This window comes from Lemur catta, chromosome 12 (assembly GCF_020740605.2).
Source record: "Lemur catta isolate mLemCat1 chromosome 12, mLemCat1.pri, whole genome shotgun sequence".
Taxonomy (NCBI): domain Eukaryota; kingdom Metazoa; phylum Chordata; class Mammalia; order Primates; family Lemuridae; genus Lemur; species Lemur catta.
The window spans coordinates 530,321-553,042 of NC_059139.1; the positions used below are offsets into that span (position 1 = coordinate 530,321).

At 48.4% G+C, this 22,722-nt stretch overlaps 2 protein-coding genes across 6 annotated transcripts in view; one reads left to right on the plus strand and one right to left on the minus strand.

Annotated features, from left to right (window-relative positions):
• Nucleotides 1-13,833, minus strand: part of SDHA (succinate dehydrogenase complex flavoprotein subunit A) — a 28,241-nt gene extending 14,408 nt beyond the window's left edge. For 2 of the 4 annotated variants that reach the window (XM_045566079.1, XM_045566078.1), the window contains exons 1-8: nt 13,719-13,828; nt 8,564-8,698; nt 7,328-7,489; nt 6,364-6,507; nt 5,898-6,062; nt 4,663-4,811; nt 2,634-2,758; nt 464-632 (exon numbers count right to left, since the gene is read on the minus strand). In XM_045566079.1, the coding sequence (XP_045422035.1) occupies nt 464-632; nt 2,634-2,758; nt 4,663-4,811; nt 5,898-6,062; nt 6,364-6,507; nt 7,328-7,489; nt 8,564-8,698; nt 13,719-13,781 (1,112 nt within the window). In that variant the 5' untranslated portion in view covers nt 13,782-13,828. Of the gene's footprint in view, nt 1-463; nt 633-2,633; nt 2,759-4,662; nt 4,812-5,897; nt 6,063-6,363; nt 6,508-7,327; nt 7,490-8,563; nt 8,699-13,718 lie in introns of all 4 variants that reach the window. The other 2 variants (XM_045566081.1, XM_045566080.1) reach the window with 2 other exon arrangements.
• Nucleotides 13,834-13,880: 47 nt separating this feature from the next.
• Nucleotides 13,881-21,143, plus strand: CCDC127 (coiled-coil domain containing 127). Of its 2 annotated transcripts, none has more exons than XM_045566083.1 (3): nt 13,881-13,949; nt 15,712-15,842; nt 20,142-21,143. In XM_045566083.1, exons 2-3 carry the CDS (start codon nt 15,722-15,724, stop codon nt 20,801-20,803), a joined length of 783 nt encoding a protein of 260 aa, XP_045422039.1. In that variant the 5' UTR covers nt 13,881-13,949; nt 15,712-15,721; the 3' UTR covers nt 20,804-21,143. The 2 variants fall into 2 exon arrangements, with proteins under 2 accessions (XP_045422039.1, XP_045422038.1); XM_045566082.1 differs by lacking the exon at nt 13,881-13,949 and adding an exon at nt 14,330-14,566.
• The last annotated feature ends 1,579 nt before the right edge of the window (nt 21,144-22,722 follow it).

Here is a 22,722-nt window from a genome sequence, read left to right on the forward strand (position 1 = left end):
GGTCCTGCGCTAGAAGAGCCTCGCGTCACTTTGCCGGAAGACAACCAACCCCCCACCCCAGAAGGCTGCTGAGACACTGTGACGTGACTCACGGCACGGCACGGCACCCAGGGCTCCCACGCTGACTTCGGGCTGGGTGTGTTTCTCCCTCCCATGCTGAGCGTCCACCACATGCTCACCCACAAGGACAACTTGAGTTTCAGATTTGAGAAAGATTTACATTAAACGAGCTAAAATTCTCAAAATGTGGCTCTTAAGAACAGTATCACAAACTAACAGACGACAGCCAGCAAGTAACAGCTCACTGTTCATGGGAGCTACTGAGCGGTGCTGAAGGTCGCCCAGAAGTGACACCAGCCCGGACATTAAAATGTAAATGCAAGAGTCACCAAAAGGGAGCCATGGCACCGGGTGCGTGAGCTCACGCACCCACTCAGACATCCCGGGAGCAAATCCCACAGACCTTCCTTCACGGATTTCCAGAGTCATTGATCGAGACACGACGTCTCTGGACGCCAGGTCCTTGGCGACAGGCGCGTAGCGCTCCATGAACCGCTCGCCCTGACTGTTGATGAGAATGCCGCCCTCCCCACGGCACCCTTCTGTGATGAGACAGCCAGCACCATATATGCCTGCAAAAAAAAAAACCAATTAAATACTCATAACTAATGAATGCTACGTCTATATTTCAAATGTATATTTCTTCAAGACATTTTTAGGGGCAGACAGGAAAAGGGTATACAAGGGGCATTACATGAAAAACTGAATAATAAAGAGAAAGCATTAGCAGTAGGAAGTGTGGATAACGGTCTGGGCAGACTGGGGTCCCCCAGAGAGCAGGGGGGCTGTCACGGGTAGTGAACGAAGCTCTGTTCAATACTCTGATTGCAGTCCCGTATATGTTAAATGCACCAAATTTTATTTTAATTTTTGGACATTCTTTTGCACGATGATATTGTGGTAACTACTTTCGGTAAGAATAACCAGCTTGGAGAATTCGTACCTGAAGTACCCAAATAGCAGCAAGGACAATAATTATTGTTATAGTTAGTACTTGCTATGGATGGTTCTACCTGCTTTACAGACATTAACTCGCATAAGCTTTACGACAACCCCAGGTAACATTACCCCCATTCTCAGAGACAAACAAATTAAAGCTTAGTAAGCCACCCACGGTCACGCGGCAGAAGACAGAAACCACATTCAAAGCTGAGCAACATGTGCTCTTAACCATGACTCTGTGTCCCTCAATGTCACGAAAAACAAGAAATGCCAAGCTCCAGGATTTTAACAATGGAGACCAAATTAAATGTCACTCAAAAGCTAGTATTTTCATTACTACACTACCAAAAGAGTTATCTTGCTTTTAAAAGAATGAAATTCTTGCATTTCATCTGCATTCCACTTTTGCTAGTTTCAATGACTGTTTTTTGGTGGTTTATTTCTCATACACTGGAAAGGAAACATCAGAAAGGGAGCCCTAAATATATTACAGATGGAATTGAGACACTCAGTTGCATTTCACTGGATAAGAACAGTAATAAGAACCAATAGGCCGGATTCGGTGGCTCACCACCTGTAATCCCAGCATTCTGGGAGGCTGTGGCGGCAGGATCGCTTGAGGCCAAGTTTAAGAGCCAGCCTGGGCAACACAGTGAGACCCCATCTCCACAAAAAAATAAAACATTAGCTGGGCTTGGTGGTGCGTGCCTGTGGTCCGAGCTGCTCAGGAGGACCACTGGAACCCCAGAGTCTGAGGCTGCAGTGAGCTATGACTGCACTCTAGCCTGGGCCACACAGAAAGATCCCATCTCAAAAAAAAAAACAAAACCCCAAAAAATCCTCAACAAATATATTTTTTATTTTTCATCCCTGCCAGGAACCAGAAAGAATGTACTGACAGAGCAAAGAGGAAAAAAAGGTCTGGCCCTCTGGCATTCCACGTGGAGTCTCCCCAGTCCACAGGTCAGCAAAGCAGTACAAAAAGAATCCAGGACAGCCCCCTCAGATGGGAGGCAAGTGGCGGTGTGTGTGTCTCTCCCAGGTTCATTTCTGGAAAACATCCCCCAAACAGGACCTCGACTGTCACTTACTTCTGTGTTAATGTGGCCAAATCCCTTGATGGCATCAGCTGTCTGACGAGCTGGCCCTTGGTCAAACGGGAAGGCCCAGGACCCACCTGTGACGTGGAGTCCTGTCACGGCGTGTGCTGCCCTCACGCCCCAGTCCCAGGGAAGCTGGGCCTTCTCCCGAGACGGAAGTGTGCCCACAGCCTGCGCCAGTCAGATCCACCCAGCCCGCAGCGCGCCCGGCGGACACAGCACAGAGGCAAACAAGACAGACCTGCCCCACCCCGGGGAGCCGACAACCTGGCCCAGGGGAGGGACGATGACCAACTGCTGCTTTGCTTGGTAAGTGCCACCAAGGCAAGGGTTAGAGCTCTGGAGGAGCACACAAGACAGGACCTAAGCTGCCCGAGGGCAATCGGGGAACTCTCCTGGAGGAAAGGACTTCCAGGTTAGGACGTGACAGATGAAAACTGCCAGTACGGGAAACGCAGAGGGGCATTGAGTAGGCACCGCATGTTTACCAGACACGAACGCGCCCACTGGCAGGTAAGGGTCCTGTCCTACCTGTGGGGTGGAACTGAACGAACTCCAAGTCCTGGCAGGGAAGGCCTGCCCTGGTGACCATGGCTGTGCCGTCACCGGTGCTGGTGTGGGCAGACGTGCAGCTGAAGTAGGTGCGCCCGTAGCCTCTGGAAACAGCAAACAGCAGCGACTGCACAGGGGCCCACGCCAGGACCTCCCACCCGACACAGCCCCCGAATGGCCAGGGCGGCCCCCGGGCACCTCTCCCGGGCGCTGTCTGTGCAACACACCCCAGCCCCACACGCGTGCACACGCTGAGGGCCGCGGCCCTGGGCTAGTGGGACAGGCCTGGGGGACAGAAGGGACTCTCATCTGTATTTTAGCTTTGTGCTATGTATTGGGTTTCCCTGGCAGGCATATATGACTTTTACAATGAAAATTTAAAAACTTTTATGGATTCTCTTGTTGTTTTCCCAGCTTTACTGAGGTTATGACTGACAAATAAGGACTGTATATACTTAAGGTGCATGACGTGACGATTTAAGTACACAATGTGAACTGACCACCATAATCAAGTTAATTAACACACCCACCGTCTCACCTAATTTCCCATTTTTTGTGATGCAGACACTTAATATCTACTCTTCTAGCAAACTTCATGCATACATGTTACTAACTACAGCTGCCGTGCCGCACGTCAGATCCTCGGAACTTCATCTTACAGCTGAGACGCACCTTTACCAGCACCCCCACGCTGCACCCTCCAGCCCGACAGCCACTGCTCTATTCTGTTTCTACAAGTTCGACGTTTTTAGATTCCACACGTCGGCGACATCGTGGCGACATGCAGTGTTTGTCTTTCTGTGCCTGGTTTATTTCATGCAACAACTGTCCTCCAGGTTCCCCTGCTGTCACTCAGCCCTGGGGTACGCAGACCACGGCTTCTCCAGACACTGGCGTGCGGGCTGCTTCCGTGCCTTGGCTGTCGTGCACAACGCTGCGATGCTGCGGTGAACTTGTCTCTCTCAGCTCCTGATTTCATACCTTCGTACCCAGAAACGGGACTGCTGGCTGCCATGGTGGTTCTATTTTTAACTTTCGGAGGCATCTCCATACTGGTTTCCACAGTGGCTGCACTGCTTTGCATCCCTGCCGGTGCGTGTCCCTCCGTCCACACCCCCACAGTGCTCGTCACCGCTCGTCTTCCCAGCAACAGCCATTCCCACTGGGGCAAGGTGGCGTCTCTGCGGTCCCAGCTGCCTTCCCAGTGACCAGGGAGGAGGAGCCTCCACACACCGCCCGGCCACTTGCGTGTCTTCTTCAGAAAAACGCCTTTTTGAGTCCTTGGCCCACTTTTAATTGGGTGGTTGTTTTTGCTACTGAGTTGCGTGAGTTCCTTATATATTTCAGGTATTAATCCCTCATCAGATATATGGTTTGCAAATATTCTCTTCCAATCTGTAGTTTTGCTGTACAAAAACTTTCTTAGGTTTTTAAAATGGCTAAAGCAAGAAACTGATAGCACACAAATGAAATGTACTTATTTTCATCATGTGAAGAAACAGGAATTATCTATTCTAGGAATCAGAATCCATTAAAGCAAGGAAAGTTATACCAGAAAACCCCATGTGACCCTTCAGGCCCCAGTTTCCTCATCTACAACCAGGAGGGGTAAACTGTACGACCCTCGAGGATCCTCCTAGCCTGGACCTCACGGCAGCCACTGCTGTCAGAAGGGCTATCCTGTGCTGCCACCCACCTAGGGCAGGCGCACTGCCATCCCCTTGCAGACGAGGAACCAAGGCCAGGAAGACCCGCCCCCCAACAAAGCTTTGTTGGGGCCTGTGTCTGACCACTGCTCTACAACGCCTCTACGTTCATTAGAATAAAGAAACTCTGAATGAAAGTGCTTCATTTTTATAAAGAAATAAAATAAAAATTAGATTCCTGGCCAGGTATGATGGCAACTTGGGAGGCCGAGGAGGGAGGATCATGTGAGGCCAAGGAGTTTGAGTCTGGCCTGGGAAATAGCGAGACCCCATCGCTACGAGGGGAGAAGTTAGGTTCCTACCCAGTAGCAATGACAGTGTTCTTTGCTCTTATGCGGTGTATGGACCCGTCTTCTATGCACAGTGCAATAACACCACGACATTCTCCATTTTCCATCAGGAGATCCAAGGCAAAGTACTCTACAAAATAGCTGGTGTCGTATCGCAGAGACTGAAAACAAAAAGGTACATGTTAGGCCGATAGTTAAAGTGATACCGTTCATGCGACCAGGTCAAAGAACTCGATTCCATTCTGTTAACAAATGGACCAGGTAAATTCATGACCAGCAACGGAGCCCATGGCCGTGTGCAGGCGCACAGGCGGCACGCTGAGCAGCACAAACGGGACAAGGGACGTGCAAATGTGTCGATGCACGCTGGAGAAGAGAGAGCAGCAGAGTATCTTTATTGCTCGAATTTTGGGAACACAGCTCCTATTTCCCCAACCCCGGACTGTCTTGTGGCTGCACGCAGCACTGAATCGCCCTCAGAGTTTGGCACCAGAATGAGGCCCACGGACTGTGGGGTCATGGCCCAGACGGGAACTACTGCCTACATGCAACCTCTTAATTAATCAAAACAAAACAAACCATCCAGCTCCTCAGTCACCCTGGCCACAGCTGCAGTGGCCCCAGGTGGCTGCTGGCTGCCCAGGTGGACAGTGCAGGTAAGCAGCTTCCTACCCCCACAGAAAAGACCAGCACAGGACAGTGTCACGAGGCCTGGCGCCGAGGGTCCCCTGGGCCAATGCAAGCGGCTCTCATGACCTGGCCAAGTCCCCACGTGACAGCTCCTCTGGGGGTGGCAGGTCCCATCACACAGTTGTCACGGCACTCAGCCAGCTGTCAAGGCACTGGTGTCCTAACACTTGCAAATCAATGATCTGTCCCCATTTATCTGAAAACAACGGAGTTCTGAATACTGATTCCTCTGAATCAATACCGTTCAGAACATTAATTATTTGGCCATGGCAAAGTTGGCCCCGATCACCCCGTGATCGCTACCCCTCAAGTCTTCGTCCAGTTTTCACAGTTAAGAATTAAAACAAAGCAACCAGCTCAGGAACTCGGAGGTGATGAAAGAGCCTTACAACACTTGCTGTCCTTACAGACTGAGCTCGACAGATCCCAAGCTCAAACCTGGCACGTGATGATCGTCAATTCAACTTTCCAAGACAGACCACAGGAGCGACCGTGCTGCCCTGGAGAGCTCTCACAGCATCCTTTCGATGTTTTACATGCACGCGAGGTGGTCTCACCCTTCCATACAAGGTGTGCAACAGCGAGTGCCCCGTCCGGTCGGCCACACAGCAGCACCGATGGGCCTGCCCACCCTTGCCGAACTTGAGGCTCTGGCCCCCAAACGCACGCTGGTAAATCCTCCCATCTTCAGTTCTGCTGAAGGGCATGCCGTAGTTCTCTAGCTGTGAAACAAAAACAAACAAAAACCTAGCACCCTAAAGGAGTTAAGCTAATTTATACGACACGACTTTAACCCAATCTGCAAAACCAAAAGTAATGTTCTATAAAATGCTGACGTTTCAGAAAAGCTTCCTTGTTGAATGCACTTGGCAGTTAACGCTAGAAAAAGATTTCCCTTGCTAGCTCAGCCCATCGCCATCCTTTCAGCCGGTGACGTCTGCCTCAACCTCCTGAGTTCTCTCCAGGACTCCCTCTGTATGAGCCACAGGCCGCAAGAGAACCCACGAGCTGCCCACACCTCACCTCGACCACGGCGGCAGGGGCCTGCTCTGTCATGTAGTGGATGGCGTCCTGGTCCCCCAGCCAGTCGGAGCCCTTCACCGTGTCGTAGAAATGCCACCTCCAGTTGTCCTCTTCCATGTTCCCCAGAGCAGCATTGATCCCGCCCTGGAAGCGCCAAGCACGCCTTACAAGCAGTACGTGGGGGCCAGGCCCTCCTCCCGTCTCCTCCCCAGGCCCCGACTCAGAGGAAGCCAACCACGTGTGCGGGGGCCCCCGGACCGCTGGCCTCAGGCACGCTGGTGCCCGGTCACAACTCGCCCTGACTAGCTGAAGGACACAGACCCCCGCCTGGGTCTCCTGCTCTGTGCGTGACGATGAGTGAGCCCTCGAAGGGCTGTTGGGAGGAGTGAGTCAAAGGTCACACAAAACATGCCGATTACTTAACAGACCTGCAGAAAAGCTCCTCAACCTCAAATCCATTCAGATCGTTTTATGATATTACAAAACATTTCCAGTGGTATTTACGGGTGTGCATTAAACAGGAGACATGCTTCCTGCCAAGCTATAAGCTCCACACTCCGAAAGCCACACTCCCCTGTACCCTACTTCCTTCTGTGGGTGGCCGCCACCCCGTCTTGCACCTCAGAGGCACAGAACATGGCAAGGGGACAAACGAAACTCACTTTTTTCTTCTGCAACCTAAAATTCAATTCCTCCTCTTTAGATAATCTCTTTCTCCTGAGGCATGGTGGGAGGGGCACCAGGCAGGATGGTCAGAGAAGACCCAAGTGTGACTAAAGCCCCGACAAGAGTGAGACAGGGCTCTAGTCCTACGTGGCCCCCCTGAAGAGGACCAGGCAGGGGCCCCAGAGTTCGAGTGAAGCCAGCAAGCGCAGCACGGGAAGGAGGAAGGAGGCTGCCCGGGCAGAGCTGGACCATGCAGGACTTTGCCCACAGTCGAGCGTCCCCAGCGCCTCTCTCTCACCTGTGCTGCGACAGTGTGGGACCTGGTAGGAAAGAGCTTCGTCACGCATGCTGTATTAAACCCTGCCTCAGAAAGGCCAAACGCAGCACGCAAGCCTGCCCCTCCGGCGCCTACCACCACTGCATCAAATTCATGATCCACTACTGGATACTGAGCAGAAATCTGGAAAAGAAAAATTCACCTGTCAGTCACACATTCAACAATGCCAAACACGAAGACTGTGGTTCTGGTAGAGCAGCTTGAAGACGATGAAGGAGCAACGGCTATGCACACAGTGCCTGCACCCCGTCCGGGGGCTGAGAGGGGTGGTGGGCACATCCTCGTGCGGAAAAGGGACCAACAATCAGATTTTATAAATGGTAGAGCGTCTACCCCATGGGACCAGTAAATCCAACATCAGCTGAAAGTTTAGAGGGATACCCTCAAAACATCTGTTTCTCAGAAAGCTCGACCACGAAGACCCCAATCTGTCAACTGTTTGCCAAAGCAGGGAACTGCAGCCACAAAGGAAAGCAACAACATGGATCAAAACACCAGTTCTAAACATGGTTTTTCTTTCCAACTGTCCTTTTTATTTATCTTCTTTTTATGTTTCTACCCATATACACCTGCTAAACAAATCTAAGCTTATAATGTAGCACAGATAATGTTTCCCCACCTGTGAGCTGCAAGTTTCTCATGAAAATATTAGAACGTTGTTTTCATTTACAGAAGCATGTTCTAGTTCATCTGGGTGACAACCTCAGGATTGAGGAGCACACTTCTACTTCAGGGCCATGCCTTTCTTATGACTGAGAAGGTGCCGAGTAGTATTAATGATTTTGAGCTTAGGCGGAAAGAACCTGCCAGCAAACTTCAGTTGTCCAACAGAGCAGCCCAGGCACACTGAACACAAAAGAACCTGTGCCCAGTCCTATCAGACTAGGCTTCCACAGCAAATCCTGCTCATTTCTATTTTAACAATGTCTTGCTTTACTTTATTTAAATTTAAATCCAGTTTATAGTTACATAAAAGCTATAAGCAAAAATGTTAATATCTATGTTTATATTTATACCACAATTAAGCATTATTACACTAAAAATAATCTGAGCTTGTATTGGATGCCCAATGAGAATCTTTTCTCTTTAAATAGGTCTATTAAAACATATCTAAACATACTAAGACAAACTGGTATAGATCGTTACCCCTCTAAGCAGAAAAGAAAAATTATAATGGAACAAAAAACCAAAACTTACAGAATCTGACACTTTAGCAGACGCTCTCTTGTTCCCACCTACAGTGAAGTGAAAGGCCCGGGTTCCCGTCTGGAATGCCGCCGGCCGCTGCTGAGACACAGACTGGGGGTTAGTGCCTCGGAGGAACAGCGAACGCTGTGGGAGGAAGCGTAATCAAAACCTCTCCTTGCAAACCGCTGACCGTCTCCTGTGCCCAGGTGCTCCTGCTCTCACAGAACACCTGCCCGGACCCCGAAGGGCAGGCACAAGCCCCCGGAGCTCGGCCCCGGCAGCGCCTCTCCCCTCTGACCTGGACTCCAGGAAAAGCCCATCCGGATGCAGCTCGTTTCCAAACAGGACAGTCACTGACTCGAGGTACAACTGGAAAAGGCACTTTCTCTGTGAAGTCCTTCTTATGCTACTGCGTGGAGGATGGGACGACCATCTATATTATGTCACTGTGCAGTTTTGCAAAGGATGAAGCGTTTTAACTGGCTTCATCGCAGCCCTTTCACACTGGAGCTGCAAACGCCTTGTGTCAGCAGATCTTATTCTGGAATAATGAAAGCTATAAATGGGGTCGCCCTTCATTACACACACAAGGACTTCAGCCACACTCTGTGGTCAGGCCCTGGTGCTGTTCCCTCTGCCTGTCTGCCTCTGGCCAACCTCTACAACTCGTCCCATCTTAGAAACATTTACACAAAAAAACTGCCTTTTTTTTTTTTTTTTTTGAGACAGGGTCTTGCTCTGTTGTCCAGACTGGGGTGCAGGGGCACAATCATAGCTCACTGCAGCCTCGAATTCCCGGGCTCAAGCAATCCTCCTGCCTCTGCCTCCCAAGTAGCTGGGACTAAAGGTACGTGCCACCACGTCTAGCTAATATTTTTAAAAAAAAATTTTGTAGAGATGGGGGGGGGTGTCTCACTGTTGCTCAGTATGGTCTTGAACTCCTGGCCTCAAGCAATCCTCCCCACCTCAGCCTCCCAAAGTGCTGGGATTACAGGCATGAGCCACCGCACCTGGCAGAAAACTGCTTTTAGTGAAATCCTGGCCCAGTGTGAAAGAATCTTAGCATTCTGCTGGCAGCATTTTAGAAAATCACTGATAAAATGAGGAGTTCCAGAAGCATCACAAAGAACAGTTAAGGAAATAACACACTCAGCAAGCAGAAGAGGGGATATGAGAGATGTCTTCAAGTATTCTGCAATATTATTTATTCTGTGGGGCAAAAAAAAAATTATTCTGTAGGACAAACAAGTGGGGATTACAGGGAGGAGAATTTGGCAAAACTAACTCTTGAATTGCTTGAAAATGAGTGGCTTCTTTATCAGGTGAAGGGACCAGGCCAAGCTAGAGGACTTGAATTCCTTTCCTCCTACCTCTTCTGTCCCTTCTACTCTGGGCCTGAATGATGGCTCACACAAACATTTCAGTTTAATAACACCAATTACGAAGTAGTTTCTTGAATTTTTAAATAGATCTCAACTGATAAAAACGATTTTCTTCAATTCTCCAATTTCAAGTCTATTTGTTTTTATTGACATAAGCCAATTTAGGGTTTTTTCTTTTTCAGAAAGCAAATTTAGAAAACTAAAAAGAACAAATATTCTCTTAGTATAATTTTAAATGGTAAAATCATGTTTTAAGAAAGAACTAAGTCTTTGAAAGAATTTCAATACAAACACTCTTGAACCATATTAACATAATAGCATCAATAAGAATAGTATACTTTGGCTTCTTCTTACAAGTGGCCTGTTCATCAAGTATCTTGCTCTTGCTCTGTAAACTTATCTTGTCCTTCCTCAATAAACTTTGTCACACTTGCAAAAAAAAAAAAAAAAAAGAATAGTATATTTTGTTATAAAAAATTAACATACAAACAGTGAGATCTCTAAGTATTTCTTTCTAAGATGTTCACAGTGAAGACCCTCCCCCCATTAGCTCAAAAAGTAGCAGTTAGTATAGCGAAATCTTTACAAATAATCACACCATCTGCGGGGTGGAAAATAACAACACTAAACATTTGCATTTAAATCTAATTACCTAATTTTGGGGGAGATTTTAGAATTTGGAGAGCCCAGTTGTAACCCTATTTCTGTCTTGAGATAAAACTCATTTTGTGTCACTTATTTAGTTTCTTTTTGAGGAGAACCTACCAAACATTTTCTAACAGGGCAACATGAAGAATGAGGAAATCTACATAACAGTAATACTTAGACCTTGTTTAATAACATACAAGTTCAGATGACTCAATTACAAAGCAGAAGGGAGAAAAAAGTGACAAGGGTAGAGATACTAATATCCTCACTCCAGCAACATGGGGAGTCCTCATCTAATAAAATACACCTATAAGTCATGAACAAGAAATTAATTGGTAGGTACAATCTAAGCAATTAGAAAAGCAGCTAATAAAGGACCTAAAAATGGTTGCATAACTATACTGGGAAGACAAAAGGGAAGCAGGGTGGTTTAAGGGAACTATAATACATCCCCCTCTACCGGGAAAGAAGTTGATGTCCAAAAATAATAAAAATGCACCAGCATATCAGCTAAAGAAAAGGCAGTAAATAAATACCAGGGACCAATATCAGAAATAGCTCAGCACAGCTTCCACTGGGGAATGGGGGGTGGTCTATTCCTCTTCCTTTACAAGGCCTGCTATACTCATCTATATGTGTAATTATTTTCGCGTTTATTATTTTTAAAATAGTGATGCTTAAAATACAGTTCACACGATTACTGAGCACAGGTTATGAGCCCTGGTTCGGAAGAATGCCACTGAAGGTTTCAAATGTTACCTCACATCCTGGACTTTCCCCACTATCTAAAGATATTTGGGAAAAATCTATGAGACTCCAAACTAAAATTAATATCCAGGTTATGTATGAAAATCAAGTCACAATTTTTCAAATGAACCAGGAAAACATTACACAGAATGCAAAACTGAAAGTCATTGCTATTGTAATCATCCCAAGAAGCAAACAATACCACTATAATGGCCTAAATAATGTATTTCTAAGATACACCATTAAAACATATTCAGAACAATCCAAAGAAGTTGATTTATCCTAGAACAATATTTTGGATATTCACAGTAAGGGGTCTGAAAAATCTCTCACCTGAAGTGAGCAGTTAACCAACAACTATTTAATGTCTTTGGGTTTACTTTTCCTTTGCATTAAACTGCTTTAGAACAGTTTGCAAACTGTGTTAGTGCACTGCAACCACAAAAAGGAAAAAATGGCAAAATAAGTCCAATAAGCTTGTAACTTGAAAGCAGCTGTAGATACAGAATGTGCTGAAAAACACTACAGAATTGACCAAAATGATATAAAGAAAAAATTCTCTGTGGACTTTACTGAAATTATCCTTGGCATCCATTTAACAAGGATATTTCTCAGTTGGCCATCACAAATGTCTTTTACTTTTTCTGCTAATTTGATTCTCTTGTTCCTTTGTAAACTCCAGTTCTTTGGGGAAAAAAAGCCTATGGGAAATGCCAATAAATATATGGCTTGGGGCAGAATTAACTTCTATAGGAGAAACTAGCTTCATCAAGATAAAAAGACTTAAAAAACTCAAGACCCTCTCTAGGTAGGCCTAACTTGTGGTTCGATTTTGGTATCTCCATCGCGCCTTCTTGTTTACAGGTACCCAACCACAGGGCTGGGAAGATTCAGAGATGATGCAGGTTAGGTGCTGGCAGCCCAAAGCTGATTCAATTAACCTCTGAAAAAGATTACTTCTAATCAGGCCATTAGGCAAGAACGGTTCACACACCCTTACATGTTGCGCCAGAACTCTGTTCTTGCCCTGAGCTGGAAATCTTCTGATCTAGCATGGGGGAAAAGGACAACAACGTCTTCACGGATAAACCCACAAGGCATGGGCAGTGGATGGAGGCCGCTTTGCAGGCTGGAAGGGTCTCAGTCTACAGAAGGAACGCTGGGCACGACCTGGGTTGAGGACATACACACTGGCTCTTCTCCAGCCACACGTTACCAATCTAGCACTTCTGCTGAAAAGCCCCACTGACCCAGGACTTGACTTCCTGCTTGTGGACTCCCACTTAGCAGCTTGTAACGGTCTACACAGGGGGTGGGATGTCAGCTCAGTAAGCACCAACCACAGCAACATACTAAAGCATTTAAAATGCTTTCTCGTGTTGACAGGACGGCTGTACGACTACGCCTCACGTTTAACTCAACATAATTTTTTACATCTACATTTCAAAATGGAGAAAATTGCAGTCACAATTATAGGCATAATTCAAATGAGTATTGTTGTATGCCTTGGTTCCTACTGGGATTTTACTTTGTAATTAAATTATTAAGTTGATGGGTGGGCGAGTTCATTTAAAAGAATTAAACAAGTAAACCTTCGAAACTTAGCTTGATTAAATAAAGCCCTAAAAGGTCGATTCTGGAGATGTCATTGCGGAGATGTCGCTTACACACGATCAAACCGCAAGGGCTCAGGAAAGCACAACCCCGACCACCATCCCCGACCAACCAGCCCAGCACAGGGAGGCGCGGCCTTCGTCCCCTCTCGGACTCTCCCCACGGTGCACAGGAAAACAAAGGTCCTGGCGTCCCTGCCCGGTCAGTGTGCCCAATTCTCCATCTGATTTTTAAAAACTGTGCACAAGGGCCACCGCACACAAAACCCAAAACAAAGGGCCTTAACTTGCAAGGCCTGGGGCGGACCCGCACAGAGCTGCGCTTTCTCGCAAGCTCACGAGCGGAAGGGCCGGCCCAGCCACCGGCTCGCCCCCATCCTCCCAGGAGGCCCGCGGGCCCGGCCGCCCCACCCACCCCACCGCGGGCGTCACCTGCCACCCGGCGCCCGACAGCGGCCGGCCCAGCCCCGCGCAGCCCCCGGCGGGGACCCGCCTGGTGACCTTGGGCAGACACGGCTCCTCCCCGGGTCCACGCCCCAGGGCCGAGGCGGGATCCGCTCAGCCCGCGCGGCCTCCTAACCGCAGGCCCGGACCCGGCGGCGGAGGTCGTGACCTTCACCTGGGCGCGGCCGCAGGCCCCGCCGTGACCGTCCCCACGCAGGGGCAGGGGCGAGGGGCGCGGGGACCCGGCGTCAGTTCCGCCCGCACCAGCTAGGGATCGTCCAGCTGCCGCCGCCGCCTCGGCCCCCGCTCCGCCCCGCGGCGCCAACTCACCGCCCGGGCCAACGCCAGGTGCCGCGCGCGCAGCAGCCGCCACAAACCTCGGATCCCGGACATGTCCGCCACTGCACTGTCCCGCCAGCCCCTGCGCCGGACTGCGCCTGCGCACCGCGCCCGCGCGCGGGGCCGGGCTATCGCGCCTGCGCACCACGCCGCGCCTGCGCAGAGCGGGCCCGCGGACTGCAGCGCTGAGGGCACGGCGGCTTTCTGCGCTCCCGGCCCGAGGTAGGTCGGGGTGCTCGAGGGCCGGGTCGGGCGGGCCCTGCTCAGGGGAGGGTTTGGGCGTCGAAGTGTCTAAAAATGGCCCCCTGGGTGCTTCCCTGGGATTGCCAGGGCTGAGGGCCCGAGCGTCCAGACGACGCGGAATGGGGTCGGAGGGGCGCCCGCCCTCCGGGGACCCGCAGCCTCTGCTCTGCAGCCCGGACAGCACGGCGAGGCCCTGTCTCAAAAACACAAAAAGAGAAAACATCGGTGGCTCGGGGTGTGGGGGACGGCTCGTGGCCCTCGCAGGGTGGTGACGGCGCCAAGGTCGCGCAGGTCCCTGCGTCGGGCTCCCAGGCAGCGGGGACTGCAGGCATATGCCACCACGCCTGGCTGATTCTTTATGGAGACCCAGTGTTGCCCAGTGTCGACGGAGAGGAAGGCAACTGCAAAATAATTTAAGGAGGTTTATTCCGAGCCAAACTTAAGGACCATGACCCCGAGCCACGCCCGAGGAGCCTTGAGCAAGTTGGCTGGCTGTGTCTGGGTCACACTTTGGTTTTCTGCATTTCAGGGAGCAGGGATTACAGGTGAAGGCGTAAATCAGCACACGGAAGGCTGCATTGGTTTGGCCCGAAAAGGTGGGGCATCTCAAAGCAGGGGCTTCCAGGTCATAGGTGGGTTTAGGGATTAAGGCAAGACATCTCAGCGTGGGGGCTTGCAAGTTGTAAGTGGATTTAGAGATTGATTAGTTGATAATTGGCTAAAAGAGTTAGGCTTAGGCTTTGTCCAAAGACCAGGAATCAGCAGAAAGGAATACTTGAATTAACTTTAGTGTCTTCTGTCTTTCATGTGATGCTGTACCGGCATCAGGTCGAGAAATAAACCACATCATAAAAACCTGTTTGCTGAGATTTTATCATTTGTAGTTGTGACTCACCAGGCCCTCTTAGAAAGAAATTTTTTGAGCAAAGAAAAAGACCAGAGGTCATTCCTCACCAGGCTGGTCTCAAACTCCTGGCCTCAAGCAATCCTCTTGCCTTGGACTCCAGAAGTGCTAGGATTTTGGGTGCAGAGCACACCCAACCACAGCTGGTGTTTTCCTACATCCCTCCTTCCTCACTGCTCAGAAGACCCTTTACTCTGTCTATCCCTGTAAAAGTGCTGCCCATTCTTCAAAACCTAGCTCGTAGGAGACACTGTGTCTGGCGTGAGCTGCATATATATATATATACACGTAATCTATAATTTTGTACAGGAATATTTATATATTTTTATATACAACTGTATTAACAGAGTTCTCCAGAGAAACAGAGCCAGTAGAGGGAGGAAAGAGAGAGAGAGAGAGATTATAAGGAAGTGGTTTAAGAATTCAAATGCTCGTCTCATCCAGAGACACCCTCATAGACTCACCCAGAAATAATGTTTAAGCAAATATCGGAGCACCCCGTGGTACAGTCAAGTTGATGTATAAAATTAACCATCACAACAGCCGTACATTTAAATACATTTGCCCTGGAGAACTTACCTCATTGTACCTGTTTTTCAGTTATTTAAGACAGGTCTCCCCCCACTTTCCCCCACCAGATTGTGAGTTGCTCTCATCTGAGGTCTTGTATTTGCTTTCTTTGAATCCCATAGGGCTCAGTGCTGTGCAGCATGTAGACTGAACTGAAAAACTTTTCTTGAATAAAAATAGTGATTCATATGATCCATTTAGATGATGTAATTGTGACAGATATATTTTATTCCTCTTGTGGTTAATGTGTTTATCCTTTACTTCAAGGTATATCTCTATGAATAACTTAAACGATCCTCCAAATTGGAATATCCGACCTAATTCCGGGGCTGATGGCAGTGATGGAAGCAGATGGAATTATGCCCTGTTGGTTCCAATGCTGGGATTGGCGGCTTTTCGTAAGTCATGGTTTTCCTAACATTTGTGTTTTCTGGGCTGAAAGTGTGGAGCCCTGCTGGGGGGGCAGCAAGGTGTGGGAGCCTGGCTTTGGGATCTGACAGGTACAGCCTAGTTCTGTCCCATATATTGAGTCTGGGGCAGATTCTTAACCTCTCTGAGCCTCAGTTTACCTGTTCATAGGAGGTGGCTAATCATATCTCAACACATTGTGAGGATTAAATAAGACAAAGTATTTAGCAGCATTTTGTGTGGAGTGGATTTTAATAACTGTTAGCTCCTTGTCAAGGCTTGCTGCTCTGAAGGGAAGGTCCCTTGCTGGCTTCAGTTGCCCTCATGAGGACTGATGGGGAAAAACCGGCATAAAGAAAAACAGTTTGGGGCCGGGCATGGTGGCTCATGTCTGTCATCCTAGCACTTTGGGAGGCCAAGGTGGGAGGATCGCTTGAGGCCAGGAGCTTGAGACCAGCCTGGGCAACATAGCAAGACCTTGCCTTCACAAAAAATAAAAAAATTAGCTGGGTGTGGTGGTGCGTACCTGTGGTCCCAGCTACGTGGGAGCTCAGGTGGGAGGGTTGCTTGAGCCCAGGAGTTTGAGGTTGTACAACTGCACTCCAGCCAGAGCAACAGAGTGAGGCCCTATCTCAAAAAAAAAAAGAAAGAAAATCAGTTTGGGATGTATGTTTAATCATTAGGAAATCAGTCTTTGGGAGACTTCATCCGATGAAACCTCTGCTCAACTTGGCCAGAATTTTTCTCAAGTTTGAATTGACTTCACACTGCTTTGGGGACCAGTCACATGATCGATTTACTGGTGCTGAGGAATTAGTTTTGCATTTCTTCACATACCGTGGTTCTAGATTGGCACTTAAGAATATGAGAACTTGAATGGAAGAAAAGGCAAAAACTGCTCTCTATTTGTAGTGAGATTTTATCTCAAATAAATAAATAAAAAGTCTCACTCTGTTGCCCAGGCTGGAGTGTAGTGGCATGATAGTAGCTCACTGCAACCTCAAACTCCTGGGATCAAGCGATCTTCCCACCTCAGCCTCCTGAACAGCTGGGACTACAGGTGCACGCAACCACACCAGGCTAATTTTTAAATTTTTTGTAGAGACAAGGTCTCGCTGTGCTGCCCAGGCTGGTCTCCAACTCCTGGCCTCAAGCAATCCTCCTGCCTCAGCCTCCCAAAGTGCTGGGATTACAGGTTTGAACCTCTGTCCCCAGCCTAATTGTAGTGGTACTTTTTATATAGTGGCTTCTTATGTGCCTGGATTTCTCACGTCAACAGGTTTACTATATAGGAAGTGAAGGCTGATCAGAGTAGGTGGTATTTATAATTCAGTGATCTACGCAGTCTGATTCTTGGTGGAAGATTGGTGGGGCCAGGTCCACGCCTGAGGGGTTGCCATTGCAGAGCTCACCAGCCTGCAGCCCTGCAGGGCACCACTGGGCGTGCGGGAAGGCTGCTGCCGCCTGCAGCTAGGGTGATAACCTTCCACATTAGCCAGTAGATGGGAAGGCTTAAAATTACTCTCACTGATGGGATGATTAATTGGCTTTGAGGCTGGGAGAGGCCCTGAAGTGACGTTCATTTTTCATTTGGTTTTTAGACTCTTCTCTATCTTTTATAGCCTTTCATAATAATTTCACTTTTGAAGTTCTTGCCTTTCCTTCTTGGACTTTGGAAGCAATGCTTTCTGTCCCTGAGCAGGGTTGAGGAATATTTTTTCTTCTTGGCTTTTTTTTGGTGAGGTAGTGTGAGCAGAGATAACTTTGCATTCTTATAAGGATCCTCCAAAAATGTTGCTACATGTTTCAGAAGTTATACTGCAACATATGAGTATTAATCAGCCCCCAGCATAGTGTAGAAGTAGAGGCAGATAAATGAATTTTTGATAAACACTACTGATTGATTTATTGATGAGAGGCTGGTTATAACAGAGCCACCCCTCTTTCTCGTCCCCCTCATTCTGCCCTCTGCCCCACTCCTCCCAGCCTCACCTTTCATCTGCACACCTCCACCAGGATGATACCAAATCAAACTATTCTCTTCCCTTTCTTAAAATTCTTTCCTGACTCCTGTGGCTGCAGAGTAAAGGCATGTTCCTCGTCAGAGTCCATAAGGGCTTCTCTCACTTGGCCCTGTGGCTTGTCCAGAGTCATCCCCAGCTCCTCCTCGACGTCAGCCCCGTGCTCCTAGCACATCCGACTCCTGGAATCCCTCTGCCCTCGGAATGCGTGTCCCTTTCCTTCTACTGACAGTGGCTTTTCCTACCAACTGCGACTCAGCCTTCCATACTTGGTTCATTCACCTCTTTTATGAAGCCTCCCTTGACTCCCCCAGAGCTGGGTGAGCCCTTCCCTCCTCTCTCCTCACACACCTTTTGGGAACCCCTCACTGCTTATCAAATTACATTGTAACTGCTGCTTTCCTGGTCAGCTTCCCTGCCTGCGAGCTCTCTGGCAAAGGGAGAGGATAAAAATAACCTGCTTTTTGAGTGTGAGTTGTTAACTGAAATAGGACTAGAAGCTATTTTTAGTTGGGGAAGGATGAGTTTGGTTTTATGCTTGTGGAATTGAGGTGGGAACTGCACATCCAAATAGAAATGGCTTCCAGGCATATGGGAGTACTGCAGTAGTGGGCTTGTCCCCACAGGGTGACTCCTGATGCCACAGACCTGGGAGAAAGAGTTGCGTGGCAGGGACACCGCCTGGGGGCGGCAGCAAGAGAAGGAAGAGAGCCGTTGATGGCCCAGGGGCTTCAGGAGTGGGTGTGGACAAGGAAGTAAAGAACGTGGGTAGATGGCTTGCAGGACAGAAGTGAAGGAAAGAACCCACTGCTGGGCCTTGGGCTTTGAAAATTTGCTGAACAGACCTTCTGTTTTCCAGGGACTCACATCCATGCTGCTTTTAGGATATACAGGCTGAACACATCATCATTTTGAAAAACTAGGACTCAGTGTGTGATCACCCCAACACTTATTAAATCATCGAGCAGTAGCGTCAGTTCAGCACATGGATGAAAGTGTCACCACACTGTCTGTCTTATTGTTGAAGCACACCGGGCTCTTACCATCAATGGCATCGGGAAAGCGTTGGTGACTCCATCCAGAGCCAGGGTGTGGCCAGGGTGCCTGCTGGCCTTGTGGGTCACCCCATCCTGGAGCCACTGGATTTCCCTGTGCAGGGGAGGCTGAGGCCTGGCCGCTTCTCAGCGTGGGGCAGAGCAGGGTGGCCTGAGCCTCCTGTCCCCATCCCGTGTTTGCCAGACGCCGTGGTCTCCAGTTTTGTAAAGGGAGCCGCACTACGTCTTGCGGTTGAACTTCTTAATCCACCTTATTTTCATGCACCCCTGTTAGAACCTAAGCAAATAACTTAGACGTAAACTATTTACTAGTCATGACCAGGCAAAGCCAAACACAACTTCTGTAAGAACCCGGCCAACAATATTTGAAGCCTACCCGAATTTTTGAAATTTTGCCAGTGGTGCCTGGGGCGCCGTGGCCGGAGCAGGCAGGTGGTGGCGGGTTTCAGAGGGAAGGACAGTGGTGGATTCTCCCCACAATGGAGTATTAGAAGAATGGGAGGGAACTTTCTATCTACAGCCTTGCCTGGCTTGTCTTTTGGGTGCCCAGCCCTTATCTGATTTTAAAATAGGCATTTTGCCTATTATATATTTTCTATATATCCATTTATATATTATATATTTTCTATATATCTAGTTATATATTATATATTTTCTATATATCCATGGATGGCTATAGCACATCCATTTCTATTTGGATGTGCTGTTGCCACCTCAATTCCACAAGCATAAAACCAAACTCATCCTTCATACAAAGTGTTGTTTTCTTGGGACCTCAGAAGTCTTAAGCTTTATTGAAATGCTATCCTTAGCTGCTTTATATTTTCTTTTTTTCTTTTTTAGAGACAGGGTCTCATTCTGTCACCCAGGCTAGAGTGTAGTTGTGTCATGATAGCTCACTGTAACCTCAAACTCCTGGGTTCCACTGATCCTCCTGCCTCACCCTCCCAAGTACCTGGCACTGCAGGTGTGCACCACTACACTCAGCTAATTTTCTTATTTTTTGTCGAGAGTTTATCTCACTATGTTGCAAGGCTGGTCTCGAACTCCTGGCCTCAAGCAGTCCTCCCACCTTAGCCTCCCAAACTGCTGGGATTACAGGCATCAGCCACTGCACCTGGCTTGCTTTTCGTTTTCTTTAAGTGAAGATTCTAGAACTTCACCTCTGACTTTTCATTGTGTGTATTTTTCTCCCCCAATTTATTCATGTCAGGTTGGATTTGGTCTAGGGAGTCCAAGAAAGAAATAGAAAAAGAGAGAGAAGCGTACCATCAGAGAACTGCTGCTTTCCAGCGGGATCTCGAAGCCAAGTACCATGCTGTGATCTCAGAAAATCGGCGTGCTGTTGCTCAGTTGTCTCTGGAACTTGAAAAGGAACAAAACAGAACGGCCAGTTATCGGGAAGCCCTTATCTCGCAGGGGCGCAAGTTGGTAGAAGAAAAGAAGCTTCTGGAACAGGAACGGGCCCAGGTGATGCAAGAGAAAAGGCAGTGGCAGCCTTTGAGAGCTGCGTATCTGAGCTGCCTGGAGAGGGAGGAAGACTGGCAAAGGAGAGCCAAGCTTCTGCTGAGCGAGTTTGGAGACGCCCTCGTAGAGAGGCAGAGCATCTACTGCAGCCTGTTCCTCCCTCGCAAGAGGCGGCTGGACTTGGAGAAGAGCCTGCTGGCGCGGGCGTCCGCTGACCCAGTTGCCGCTGACCTGGAGATGGCAGCTGGTCTAATTGACATATTTGAGCATGATACATATTGTGGTGATGTCTGGAATACCAACAAATGCCAAAATGGGAAACTCATGTGGCTGTACCTCAAATATTGGGAACTCATTGTCGAACTGAAAAAGTTCAAGGGAGTAGAGAAAGCCATACTCGAAAAGTAAGACAAGAGTGAGGTGAAACGTCTTTCGTGACTCAAGCCAGCTGTCGTTGTGCATCCGGTGTTTTCTGTTCAGTGCTCCCTGTGTTGTGACCTCCACCCCTGCCACCCTCCGTGAGCAGAGGCAGAGAAAGGCCTCAGAGACGGAAGGTTTCCTCCTCCATCCTCTGCAGCTGTACAGAGAGTTTCCCTGAAGCGTTTGTTAAGCTACTGGTATTTTATTAAGCAGTGTAGTATAATCTCATATTTTAGCTCTAGGGTAAAAACGGGTTTTTTAAAAAGTCAAATACAAGGCCTGATGAGGTGGCTCACACCTGTAATCCTAGCACTCTGGGAGGCCAAGGCGGGAGGATTGCTTGAGGTCAGGAGTTCAAGACCAGCCTGAGCAAGAGCCAGACTGTCTCTTCTAAAAATAGAAAAAATTAGCTGGGTGTGGTGGCATGCGCCTGTAATGCCAGCTATTTGGAAGGCTGAGGCAGGAGGGTTATTTGAGCCCAGGAGTTTGAGGTTGCTGTGAGCTACGATGATGCCACGGCTCTCTTGCTGCATAACAGAGCGAGACTCTCTCAAAAAACAGTCAAATACAGTGTTGATCTCTTCACCGTGAGTGATCTGCTATCTGTTCTTATCAGTCCCCAAATAAACTGTTTTCTCCTCAAATTATTTTTCTCTCTCCCCAAACTGCATTTAGAAGTGTCAGATAATGTGTAGAACTCCTAGCAGGTGATAATGGAAAGTAGTAATATGTTATCAAGGATTCATGTTTTAAAGATCTCTCACTCCACAGATTGGGGGTGGGAGGGGATGCCAAGCGTTTGCCAACTGTATCCAGTTGATCCCTAGAGTGTGTTTGGAATTTTGCTATGTCTGTATTCAGTAAGCAGATATTATTTATTAGTACTGATATATAATCAGAAATGCTTACAATTTATAACTAATAACTCCACTTTTTATTTGTGTAATTCTTTACTCTTTACAAAATGTTTTTACATATATTGTCTCAGTTTTACCACAACCTAAAAGGTAGACAGGCATTTATTACAATCTGCTTTTTACACATAGCTAATACGAACTGAGCCTTTATACATATTCACTCATGTAATCGTCACTCTAGTTACAAAGTAAGTATTGCTATTCTTCTCTATGTGTGGGGGTCCAAAAGACCGCCCCCCAATTCCACGAGCTGCTGAGGGGCCCCACAAGACTCGGCATAGAGTCATGCAGCTAAGATGTGTTATGAAAGGACGCAGCAAAACCAGCAAAGGGAGAAGACGAAGGGAGTGAAGTTGAGGAAAGCAGGCTATGAGCGTCCCAGAGTCCCTCCAGTGGAGTCACAGGGCACACTTAACCCCAAGAACAGGCTGTGACAACACGTGTGGATATCCGCCAGGGTCGCTCACTGGAGACTCAGCCCCGGGGCTTTTATTGAGAATGGTCACATGGCACCCTCTGCCTGGCCCGTACCGACATGCCAGACTCCCAGGAGAGCAGGGTTGGTACGAGCCGTGCTGTTGGCACAGTTTGGGCACGCTGAGCCACTCCTGCAAGTTAATGGAGCTGGGAACTCTCCCGAAGTCCAAGCTCCCAGGTGCCAGCCAGGTGCCAACCTTATCAACAGGGCTTTGAAAGGACTCAGCCTCAGGCCTGCCGTGTGAATTCTTCACAAATCTCATTTTACAGATGTGAGAACTGAAACTGAGGTAGGGAAGAGTGAACCTGCCCACGGTCACACAGGTAGCGCAGTTGGAGCCAGTGTGCGCCCAGACGCTTCAGCTCTAGAGCCACGAGTAACCTGTGTGCAATGACGTGACAGTGAGTGGCCAAGCGGGAGTGGGAGCAGGGTCGTCCATCTGCTTTCAGATGCCATCAGCCTGCCTCTGTCTTGCTGTATAGGAATTGAACACGCTATTGCGAATACTAAGC